The 13,126-nt window shown below is 36.8% G+C and overlaps 1 protein-coding gene across 1 annotated transcript in view; it reads left to right on the top strand.

Annotated features, from left to right (window-relative positions):
• The window catches only part of LOC131051126 (uncharacterized), a 238,784-nt gene that overhangs the window by 113,232 nt on the left and 112,426 nt on the right, over positions 1–13,126 (top strand). Inside the window, exon 8 of the mRNA XM_057985499.2 lies at positions 5,920–6,031. Within this exon, the coding sequence (XP_057841482.2) occupies positions 5,920–6,031 (112 nt within the window). The remainder of the gene's footprint in view (positions 1–5,919; positions 6,032–13,126) is intronic.

Below are 13,126 nucleotides of genomic sequence, written 5' to 3'. Positions count from 1 at the left end.
TCCTTCACTTTTCAGACCAAACCAAACTCTATTGCCTGATTCCTCTCTCTATGCAGCCACACACCTCTGTTTTGCCGCGCCCCTCCTAATGCCTTCTTTCTGTCACTAATTTATAATTTGCATGATGCCTTTTCATATTCGATTACTCACCAAAGCTTTTAACTTTGTCTGCCTTTTCAACTTTGATTTGTAAGAACACCATTTCGATGCCTTGTGTTCATCCACCGATGCATTGTTTTTAGGCGTTTCATTCTTTCAAACCTCCATGTTGGAATGCTAGCGGAATTTGGCTTTGTGCTTGCCAGTTCATTGGCTTACGCGTAACTAAAGCCTCTTTTATTTTGTGCATAACCATCACTCTTTGCAATTTGAGTGATCACATTTCTTTGGGCATTTGGTCAAATAGTCCACATGCCACGTTTGTGCTTCCACACTTTGTACTCATGTCCAACGTGCCTTAATGGATGCCGCACCCTATCCCAAAGCTCACATTTTGGCATGGCTGGGAAGATGTTAGCATCTACAACTTGCATTTGCTTGAAAGTTTTATAAACCTATTATGTGTATATTCTGCAATCACTGCGATGAGTCATAGTGCATGCTCTGTTTCTGGTTCCACATTCAGCGATAACATCTGACAAGATCCCTCGATGATGTCCATGCCTTGTTCCAAACCTTCCACTCAAGACTAAGGAGTTGTCATTACATCAACCAATTAACTTAAAAGTTTATGTCATTGTAATAATATAGAAGCTCTGTTGTTTGTAAGCCTGTAGGATTACCCAAAACTTTGTTGACCTCATTCTGTGTTTTGAGATAAGTTGACCATGGTGAGATGTTGAGTGAAAACCAAATCAAGCCAAAATTTAAGAAACAAATTGGAAACCTATTTTTTCGGTGGTGTTGATCGCAGATGCACCCAAGTGCTCCTGCACCAATATACACACACACACACACATGAGCGCAAGTCACAGTTTTTAATTTTTTATAATAATAATAATCAATTAGCTTTAACAAGTTCCATAATTATAGGAACATATAGAGTAAAGATAAGGATCTAAAAAATGGTTGGATTGCAAGAAAATATTAGTAACTCCAAAACTAGGACGGTAAAACTCTAATCATCTACATTGATGAAAATAGGATTACCTGGCACAACTGGTTAACAGTAACAAGGTTAACGTGAATCAACTCGACTCAACTTATGGTTAGGGTTACATATGGCATGAGTCCTTTTTTGTTATCTCCCGACGTGATGATATGTCCCCTCCCTTCTCAGAGGGCGATGACCCCTTGCACACACTAGGTCAAATTCAAGTAGTTAGTCCGAAATCCTGCCATATCTCTGTCATTGCATCATATAATAACAAAAACAAAACATCTCATATTCCATCATGATTAATACTAAATCATCAACATATATGTTGCGAACCATCATTCCATTGTATTGAGCACAAGCATCATTGCATAAAATAACATCAAAACATCTAGGGCACAAGTGAGATGTAACACTTTTAATGGAAGTACTAGATTGGGGAACGAGTGCTAGCTGGAAATTGCCAAGCACATGAAAAATACCTCACACTAGGCATGCATAATAACCCCAGTAAGTTTGACATGCATGCTGCTAGTGAAGCTCCATTGCAATGAAATTAGTTGAAAGTTCCCCAACCCAATTCTAACCAAATCTGATCCAAGTAAACCCTTTGGGGGTAAAAGTCAGCAAATACAACACTCGTATTACTCATACTTACCAAGAGATTCGTACCCTTATCCTTGAAGCTCATCTTCTGTACATGAAATGTATCACCATTTTGAAAACCCATATGAGGACATCGCTAGATATTAGGAATTTTCAAATGAATTTTCCCTGTCTCTATATATATCCTTGAATCACATTTTGACGATGGGAAAGCTTCCTATAGAGGTTTCTCAGATATATCATATAAATTATGCTAGTTTTTCCTAAAGTGCTGATATATGGTTTTAAAGGATAAATAAACTGAATAAATACACTAAGAGGCTCATAATTTTACATATTTGGCATAATAAAATAGCCTACCTGATTGCAGTCATTTTGTACCCAAATCCAACTCTGAAACAATTTGTATCCACCTGTATACAAGGGTTTTCTGCCAATTTGGTAACATAATTTATAGATTTAAAAATTTTGTTTTCTTACACTCAAATCCTTTTTTGTACTTATTTGATGTATATTTTGTTGATGTGATCAAAGTAGCTTCTAATTGATAAGCTTATTATACCGTTAAAGTTGATTTATTGACGGGTGTATGGTAAAAGCTTTAAATCCTTTAAAAATCTTTGTTATTTCATGGCTTTTCAATTTTCCAAGTCTTTGCCAAGTTTGGATCGGAGTCAAGAATCAACTTGCTGAATCCAAGTCTTGTAACTATGGTTGATTCAGAATCACATCCATGAGTTGCAAGCAATCGGTGTTTTCCTGTAAACAGGGAACTAGCTTGATCAAGGATTTTATTTCCTCTTCTTTTCCTTTTAAGAGTTCAGTCATTTTGAAGGCCATTTGCAGGAATCAAAGCATCTCTAAATGCAGATATGTAATCTGGACCATGTATTTTTCTTTCATCTACCTTATGCTTCATATTTGTAGGGACATTTTGTTACCACTAACTTTTCTGTAACAATAATCTGTCTTTTCCTTCAAGTAAGATCTGAGAAAAAGAGTTTTTAGGGGTCAATTAATGCAAATTCCTCATCCATCTAGCTGATGCATGGCTAGAAATTAGAATATTGCTGGATTCCATAATTTGTGTTTCTCAAGAAAATTCAACATAATATATGGATCATTCTTTTCATAGGAGTTTGCCAGGGTTACTTCCTCTGATTCGCCCCACATTTTTTGTTACAATGAAAAATACCAAGCCTACCTGGAGATGCGTTTCCTAGGATAAACCAGGCATCATGGAAATGGAAACGCCCTGGGGATGATAGGTAGAGGGTGTGCCCTTGCCGTCCCCAAAACCTTGCAAAAATCAGAAATGTGTATGGAAATGGGGGGATGGAATGGAAGGAGAAGGGGATGGATGTCTGTCCCCCAATTTTTAAAGCAATTGAAAAAAAGCTCACTCAAATGCCAAAAGAAAAAATATTTTTTTTATTCTTTGAGAGGCAGCCTTTGAGGCTGAGGCTGACAGTGGCAGTGACACTGCTTTTGATGAAGATAAGGGGCAGCAGTGTACTTTCTTTGTTTTACTTTTGACTCTTTTGAGACTTTTGACATATATGATATTTTTGTTGAAACTTGCAGCCTTTCGGCATCTTGATATTCATATTACATGCATATTGACAGTGATTCAATGAATTATATTTATGAATGCATGAAAGCAATTTGAATTAACTATTAAGTTACATCATGTATGTGAATTTATGAATTTCAACTCTCATTTGAACTCTCAAACTCAATTGCTATGTATAATGTATATGATGAATGATTTTAGATTTAATCGACATTAAGTTTCTACAATCCATGTGATGGCATTCAACTGGTTCTATATTTTAGATTTATCAATGCTTGTTTTTAATCGATAATGGACACTTTTTAAGGTGCCAAACACTATTGTTGTTCAAATCCGCGAGTACACTAGCCCAGTGAAAGTACCAAGCCTGCAAGCATAGCGACCCAGCAGGGATTTGAACCTTGGTGGTGGTTTCACCAAGCAATTGTTATAACTGCTAAACTACACGGGTCACCCCTTTAGATTTATCAATGTTATCATATGTATATTTGAAATTTCCCTATTTTTTATATAGCCATCCCCTTTGCCGTCCCCTGCCATCCCCAAAAATGGCCAAAAAAAAATCCGTCCCGGAAACTTGGGGTAACATAATTTTTTTTAATAAATAGTATATACTATATATTAATGGTAGAAAGCTAAGTTATCACTCTTGGTTTTGATATGCCAGTTCAACAGTATTTTTTTGGTTTCATACATTTTAGTTATGTCCAAGTACAAAAATTCATAATAATCATGAATATATTTACACATTTTAGCTTAAAAAAAGGAATGTTTGTAAATATATATTTTAGCATCAATATATATATATATATATATATATAGCCTAAAAATCATAAATACATACAGTTTTTACTATTTTAGCCTAATAATCATAAATTCAGAATCCTGTCCACACCCACAGCGAACTGAAACCCTTATCCGAAATCCAAAATGAATTAGATTCTCATCATCAGAAGTGCCAGGGAGTAAACTTGTAACAAAGGTAAAAGGAGCAACATAAATCTCTTCCAAGAGTATGCTTCTGGATGCAGATTACAAGTGCCCATGTATGAGCATTTAAGGAAACTAAAGCTTTTCAAAAGAAAGTACATAATCAAGACTCCAGAATGGTTGATACAAGAATATTGTCAAGAAGAGTAGACTATGGGAATTGCTGTGTAATCAAGAACAAAAAGGACCTATAGAGAGATTGAAAAGGTCCCAGGTGGTGTTTCAGGGATTGGTGCATTGTCTCTTCTCATTGACTTGATCATTGGATATCTGGCCTTCTGGGTTCCAAACCCATTCAGTTTGCACATATCCTTGGCTGCTTGGGTGCATGTTCTAGTGTTTAGAAGAGGCAACAAGTTTATTCACTGGAATTGGTTGCTAATTGGGAGCTTGTTTTTCTATGCTGCTGTGCTGCTTGTGGTTTAGGAAATTGTTCTCTTCTATTGCGATCAACAATTAGGATTTACTTGATTGCATCAACTCTATTTTTAATAGATGGTGGCAATGTCCAAGGATTATTAACCATTCTTTTTGTGTGTTTAGACAGCTGATGATGCCTTGCTGATTGTCTTTTATCTTTTGTTGATTCCAATTCAGCAGCCTGTGATTTTCCTAGTGTTAACCTGAGTTTCAGGGACAGGGGGATGGGCCTCAGGCATGACGAATCCTTATCAGCTTTTTTGGACAAAAATAATTGCATATACAAATTAGTTACAAAAAATGGTAAAAGAAGTTGTAATTTATCAGTTGTATAAACAACGAGTAAAATAAACTGAAATTTATATGAAGTTGTACTGCTCTATGATTGCATCAAAGACAGTGAATCTTAATATGGTTTTGCCTTTGGGTTGGTGGTGGAGGGGGTTATCTCCTACTCATTTTCATCCTAATTTATAAAGAGGATTGCCTCTATAATCCTGAAGGGTGTTGCGAGCAGGTGGTATGGCATTCCTTATTCTTGACTTCCCCTTGCCTTAGCTCTTGAGTAAGTGCATGCCTTGGTCCAGGGGATGCTTCCTCAGGAACACTATTGAGGAAGGGGGAAGATTTGGTTCTAGCTTCTAACTAACTCAAGGTAGGGTATTGGGACCTAAAATGTTGCAGCGAGTTTAGTAGATACCATGTTTGGCTTCTTTTTAATCCTTGATATTAACGTTCTATTAATTTCCATTACTAGGAAAATTACCAAGTAGAAAGTGTTTTTAACTAGCTGTATGAATTCATATTATTGAAAAAAGCATATTATCTTCTTATTGTAATTTCCAATTCAGCCTCAACAATACATAATTTCTTATATATAAAATTTAGCTGATTCTTTAAAAATTCAAGGTAATTATCAATCTGTTTGATATCTATTCATGGTGCTTCTATAGATTGTAGCAAGCATTGTTTTTTTATTGCAAGTGTCATTTGAGAAGCTATCTTTGATACTTATAAACTTCTCTTTTGGCCTATGAAAGTGAAACCTATTCAAGCTACACATTCAATGAGGAATTGTTGTTTTGAAATATTAGGACACATCAGAATTGGTAGGATGTCCTCAGATTAATGTTGCTTTTTTTTGAAGTTGTGAAGTTTTTTTGTTTGCTTGTGTTGTACATAGATTGTGCCCTTGGTTTGAACTTCCATATCTCTTATGGTTGGAAAATTACAGGCTTGTGCATCACATGTTAGAGCAAGACTTGATCTTAGAGCAGGTACAGTCCTGGAGGCAATGCTGGAGGCAACGATGATCTCAGAATCCTCAGCAAAACCAAAAATATCAGGTGATTACAAGCATAATATATTTTTTCTGATGATTTATATTTCTATGCAAAGGTAAGATGCTATTAATCTGATCATTCAGAACTTTAGATGTTGGATGTCTGAAATTTTTGTTTTCTCATACTTTTACAGTAGACATTTCAAGTGAGACAAATAAGCCAAGAAAATTAAAAAAGAAGCAAAATGATGTGTGTGTGTGTGGTGTGGGTCCTTTCCATCTATTTTAAAATTAAGCATACAATATTTTTGCCAACCTAATTTTTTGCCCATTTTTCAGTTCTTTATAATATATATATCTTATTCAGTTAGTGCATATATATTTCAAGTACTTTATATACCTTGTTTACCATTTAATTTTCCATTCTTGCTCTGATTTCTTCTTCTTTGAATATTCATCAGTTTATTTTCCATTCCATGATATCTTGTGCGATATGTTCTTAACACTTTAGGTGGACCCATTTTAAAACTGTTGCTTGTAATTTCTTGGACCATTAATTTTATTGCCCTTTCTAGGAATATTGATATTACATTTGAAGACAATTCTGTGGCTCACTGAAGAATGATGGCTTTTTTCCTTGTACTAATAATAAAACAGAGACATCATTCATTTTGTATAAAAATTGTCTCCCTCCTATTCTTAGAGATATCGTGTTCATACAAGCTCAAATGTTGTCTTGGCTTTATGCCAGTTGTATTTTCCTTAGTATTTTAAAAGTAAATATCTGTAAAGTAAAAAAAAAATCTTTTTTATGGGTGGAAATGTAACTGGGTTAGTTCCAACTGTGAGCCCATTCACATCAGAATCAGTGGGATAATGACACTCATCAGTCAGAGTCTCAAGTGAATGCACAACAACTGAATTTTTTTTATCATCTTCTGAAGAGTTTACAGCTGGAAAATCATACTCTGAAAAGTCAAGACAATGCTATTTCAAACATAATGAGATAGTAACTCCAAGGTATTCACTGGGAAGAGAGTCAATTTCAAATTCTAAAGTTCTGCTACTGTTGCTGCCTGCAGGAGAAGTATGGATGGAGAGCAATTTGGATTTGTTTTTGTTCATTGCCTGGCCTGAGTCCTATTTATAAGAGTTCAGGTTTCATTCTAATCTGCTGGCCTATCTCACTTCAGCCCTCCTGAAAAGTATTGTGTCATACTCCATTTGTATATGAGTTGAGGGGTTGGACAATGGAAAGGCTTTACATTCCGTGCTTTCACCCAATGTTTTATTAGTGATCTACCCAAAACCTTCAGATACCCATTAATCTAGCATATAGGTAGTGGAAGAAATGATATGAAAAGACATGGAAATGCGTTGTTATGCATAGTTACTTTAGGAGGAGGTACATTTTCATGATTGTCATACTAAAGGGACAGTGGCAAATACAAGCACTGGATCCTGTTTTGACCATTTCACACATCGCCCCATTGCAAATGGCGACCCCCACTATTTCTGCTTTCTTGGTTAGTTGTAGAGTCTTTAGCTATTAGCCCTTCACTTGGAAGAGGTGTAGCTGGTCAAGAGCTGATCAAGTCAGGGCTCTCTCTATAGATGAAGTGAGGTCAGTTAGTCTTCAAGGCTTAGGAAATGAATGATTCACATCTTTGCTCGCTCTAATGGAAATGAAATTCAAATTTGGCTAAGGCAAACTGTTCAATGCTTGGAAGGATAGGCTGGAAGTCTAAATCATCATGAAAAGGCTCAAGGAAATGATTGAGTTATCAAAGTTCGTATTTTGGAATCACTTCCTTTGACCCCCCCAAATGTGTGACTTAAGCATTGGAGCACTTCCTTTGCCCAGCCAAGGCATTGACATCACTTCCTTTGCCCAGCCAAGGCATTGACACCACTTCCTTTGCTCAACCATGGCATTGACATCACTTCCATTGACCCCTCCAATGTGCGACCTAACATTCCCGGTACCCAAGTGAGAGCGTAATCCTTACTTCCATTTCCTTTTTCACTTCCACTTCTCCTAGCATTGCACATAGGTGATCAAACCCGATCTCTCTCATTTCCATCCCCTATCCTTTCCACATTCTTCACCTCTCCATCTTCCTTTCCATTTCCATTTCCTTCCATCTTTTCTTCACTTCCTCTCCTTCCATCCTTACTTCCTACCTTTCCACTTCACCTTTCACCGCCATCTCCTTCCACTACCTTTCTTTATCTTTCACCTTCTCCCATCTTTCATCTTCCCTTCCATTTCTACTTCCCCTCACTTCCTTCCATTTCACCCCATATCCTTTACCTTCCACCCATCCTTCTTCCTCCATCCTCTATCTTCCATTCCTTATCCCTCCATCTTCCTTCATCTTTCTTCCTTTATCACCTCCTTACCATGATAGTCACCTTCCCATTTCCTAACTTCCCTTAACTACACCCACCCTTCCTTTCATCTTTATTACCCTCCCTTCCATTACCCTCACTTCCTACCTTTCTTCTACCTCTCATACCTTCCATTTCCTACATCCTTTGACCCACATCTCACACCCTTACTCCCCTTACTCCCCTTAGCATACCCTTCCACCACCTTGATCCTATCCTAATCCACCTTCCTTTCCACCCTCCATTTCCTACATCTCGTAACCCACATCTCACACCCTTTACCCCTTACTCCCCTTAGCATACCCTTCCGCTACTCCGATCCTATCCTAACCCACCTTCCTTTCCACCCTCCATTTCCTACATCCTCTAACCCACATCTCACACCCTTTACCCCTTACTCCCCTTTGCATACCCTTCCACTACCCCAATCCTATCCTAACCCACCTCCCTTTCCACCCTTTATAACCCAATCCTATCCTAGCCTACCCACCTTAATCGCCTCCTTGCCACGACATCCCCTTTATCCCTTATGCCTCCCTATTCTTCGACACCTTCATCACTTCCCCCAAAATTCCTTTTCCTAATTCCTACCTCACCGCAGCACTCATCCTACCCTCATGCTCTTCATTTACCTTACTCCTGCGGCATCTCTTTTTTATCGCACCCTTCCAACTCATTATCCTTTACTCCCCTTCACTACCATGCCACGCCATTGCTTGGGCCCCACCAACTTTAGAATGGAGATTGAAAGTTTTTAAAGGCATTTTCAATGCCACATTGTAGAAGACAAATCACTTCCTTAGACCACCAAAATGCACGAGCTAAGCATTCAAATCACTTCCTTTGCCTATGAAAAAGTGTGACTTAACAATTGAACGATTTCCATTGCCATGTCAAAAGTGCAACTTGTTAAATTTTTATCAGATTTATATATATATGGTATTTGAGATTTTTATTGTCACTTTAGATTTAATCCAATATTATATTTCTATATGATTCAATTTACAGAACATAATTGTATTACTGATATTTTGATTAATCTCTGATTTGAATTATTCACAGTAATATCTATACACATATTTCAGCATTTACTTAATGCTGATCACACTATATATATCTGCAGAATATTAATTGCACTTGTAATAATATCAATCAATGATATTGACAGCAATTATATTGATCTTCACCTTCGTATATTGCTTGCACCTTATCGTATCGACTGTTGTATCTACTATTGTATCCATCTGCCACCAAAATGTGATCGTGCCAATATATCTATACTTTTTGCGGACTGCATAGAGTCGCGGCTTTATGTGGAACTGACATATTTCCACATAGAGTCGTGACTCCTATGTGGAGCCATGTCAATCAATAGTGATCAATAATAAGTGACTTTTAACCACAATTTGCAATCAGTATAATTAGTTAACCGATAACATGTAATATAACAATATTAATCATAGCACATACGGATTGATATATATAATTAAATGTTGAAGGCCTTAAGGCCAATTTAACATTTAATTTTATCCGACTGAAGCTATAAATCATCAACACTCCCTCTTAGCTAGGGAGGATAAAAGGTATTGGGAGCAATATTCATAAATCGTATGATGCTTATCTTGGGACCATAGTTTCAAGATGTGAATTGCCTCTGTCGGCGATTCTATTCACAAACTCTTGAGTGGATTGCCTCTGTCGGCGATTCTATCCACAAGCTCTTGTGTGGATTGCTTCAGTCGGCGATTCTATCCATGAGCTCTCACATGGATTGCCTCAGTCAGCGATTCTATCCACAAGCTCTTACGTGGATTGCCTGAGTCGGCGATTCTATCCATGAGCTCTCACGTGGATTGCCTCAGTCGGCGATTCTATCCATGAGCTCTTGTGTGGATTGCCGCTGTCGGCGATTCTATCCACAAGCTCTTACGTGGATTGCCTCAGTCAGCGATTCTATCCACAATCTCGAGTTATTGTAAGATCGTCACCTTCCAATAACCTCAAAAAATACAAGTGGAAATCATTTGGAAGTCGTCACTTCCTTATGATTTACACAGGGCCCATAAAATAATTATTAGTATTAATAATAATAATCAATATTTACAATTTTACCTCAGAAGTGCTCAATCTTTATTAGTAAGCTCCTTATTATCATAAATGTGACCAATTGATGAGAGCTGGTTCCTTAATTCTGTTATCCTCATAAAATATGAAGTGATAGTCTCTTCTTTACTCATTTTAATATTAGAAAGTTGATTTTTAAGTGTGAGGATTCTGCTCGTGTTGTTAATCTCAAACATGTCTTTCAAGGCTTTGAACATGTCATATGCAGAATCTAGCCTTGTAATGATAGGTAGTAGGTGACTCTTTACTCCATTTACTAATAACTCCATTGCTTTAATATTGTTCTTTTCCCATTGACTCTGTTCATCTTTTCCATCAGGTTTAGAAGGATTCTCTATTATTGTTTTTAACTCGTTCTTGCTTAGTACCAACATCATTCGTAGTTTCCATGAATCATAGTTTGAGCCACTTTCAAGTCTGTCTTCGAATCTGATTCCATTCGTCATTTTAAAATACAAACTTTCAAGGAGATATCAATCTGATCTTAATCGGATCTTCCTTCAGGCGGTTAGGCTTTATAGAAGGAAACTTGGCTCTGATACCATGTTAAATTTTTATCAGATTTATATATATGTGGTATTTGAGATTTTTATTGTCACTTTAGATTTAATCCAATATTATATTTCTATATGATTCAATTTACAGAACATAATTTTATTACTGATATTTTGATTAATCTCTGATTTGAATTATTCACAGTAATATCTATACACATATTTCAGCACTTACTTTAATGCTGATCACACTATATATATCTGCAGAATATTAATTGCACTTGTAATAATATCAATCAATGATATTGACAGCAATTATATTGATCTTCACCTTCGTATATTGACTGCACCTTATCGTATCGACTGTTGTATCTACTAGTGTATCCATCTGCCACCAAAATGTGGTGCCAATATATCTATGCTTTTTGCGGACTGCATAGAGTCGTGGCTCTATGTGGAACCGACATAGTTCCACATAGAGTCGTGACTCTTATGTGGAGCCATGTCAATCAATAGCGATCAATAATAAGTGACGTTTAACCACAATTTGCAATCGGTATAATTAGTTAACCGATAACATGTAATATAACAATATTAATCATAGCACATACGGATTGATATATATAATTAAATGTTGAAGGCCTTAAGGCCAATTTAACATTTAATTTTATCCGACTGAAGCTATAAATCATCAACACAACTTAACAATTGATGATTTCCTTTGCCTATGAAAAGGAGCGACTTAAGAGATGAATTATTTCCTTTGCATACCAAAAAGTGTGACTTAAGGATGAGCTATTGTTGTTGCCCCCCAAGATGTGCGACATAAGGATTTGTTTATTTCCTTTGCTATGCAGAATGTGCAACATAAGATTTTGAGGCTTCCTTTGCTATATCAAATCAGTGATTTAAGGAGGCGAGATTTCATTTAGGACAAGAGGAAGAGACACTTTAACAACAGCGCCCAGCCTTGAACCATCAACCATACCCAAAGAACAAGGATAAAGATGTGAAAAATTTGGTAAGTATTGCTCTCAAGCGCATTGTGCACCCTTACATGGATTATTTGCTCCAAATTTGTGCAAGATCACATGCACAATTTGCTCCATATGATGCTCGGATCTGGAAGCAATAGGAATCAGGTTAGTGGCTCAGAACTCAGAAATCAGAATTTAAAAGTTAAAGAATCAGGGGTGAAACATATAAAAATAATCAGACCTGATCACAAGAAACTCAGACTTAGTCAGACCTCCAAAAGATCTAAAATCAGACCACTTAGAGTGAAGTATCAGATGAAAGAGAGTTGTAAAATCAGCGTATATCAAGTGTGTTTGATAGTCTTTTGTTTGTTTTGTAGGTGACTAAAGAAGAGCATGAAAGAGTAGGCTGTGAATAGCACCAAAGAAATTATCAGAAATTCAAGGCCAGCAACTTGGAGAGAGAACTACACAAGATTATCATGCAAAGGACTTCATGATCAACACAGGGAATGCATCAATGCCAGCAACATGGGGAGTTCAACATGACCAAGGCAAAGAGTCAAGTTCTAGAAGATTCACCAAGGCAAAGAATTTTCAACATCAAAAGGGCTTGAAAGAAGATTTCAACTTGGGTGATCAAGTATACATAATGGAGATGAGAAGAAAATGTTCACTATCTTCAATTTCCTCCGGTATTCCAAGAGTCATTTCTAGTATAGCCAGAGAAGCTCCAGGGCGCAAGTGATCAAGACATGAGATAGTTTCAGAAGAGTTAATCAAAGTTAGAAGACGATGCAATTTTGCAATATCTCCCACCATCACCTCATTCATTGATTGAGCTTGGAAATATTGAGTATCAAGAGATATGCCTCTTTCATTCTAAAACTTTTGACGAGCTACAAAGATCAAGCTAGTTAAGGTGGTGTCTAGTCATCACTTATCCAATCACATCATTTCAAGATAAGGCGTCCATATTTAATGTAACTACCTCATCCATCAAAGAAGATAACTACCACATATGGGCACAAAGTCCGATCCACCTACTGTCATCATCTATTGGTAGAAAATTCAAGGAAGGACATGTGTCCCACTTAATGTAATTTTGTCATTGGTCAAGCATTAAATGCTTTGTAATGGGTGTAACAAACCCTAATTAGGGTTTCTATCTTT

The sequence above is a fragment of the Cryptomeria japonica genome, chromosome 3 (genome assembly GCF_030272615.1).
Source record: "Cryptomeria japonica chromosome 3, Sugi_1.0, whole genome shotgun sequence".
NCBI lineage: Eukaryota > Viridiplantae > Streptophyta > Pinopsida > Cupressales > Cupressaceae > Cryptomeria > Cryptomeria japonica.
This window is presented reverse-complemented; position numbering and strand designations above follow the sequence as displayed.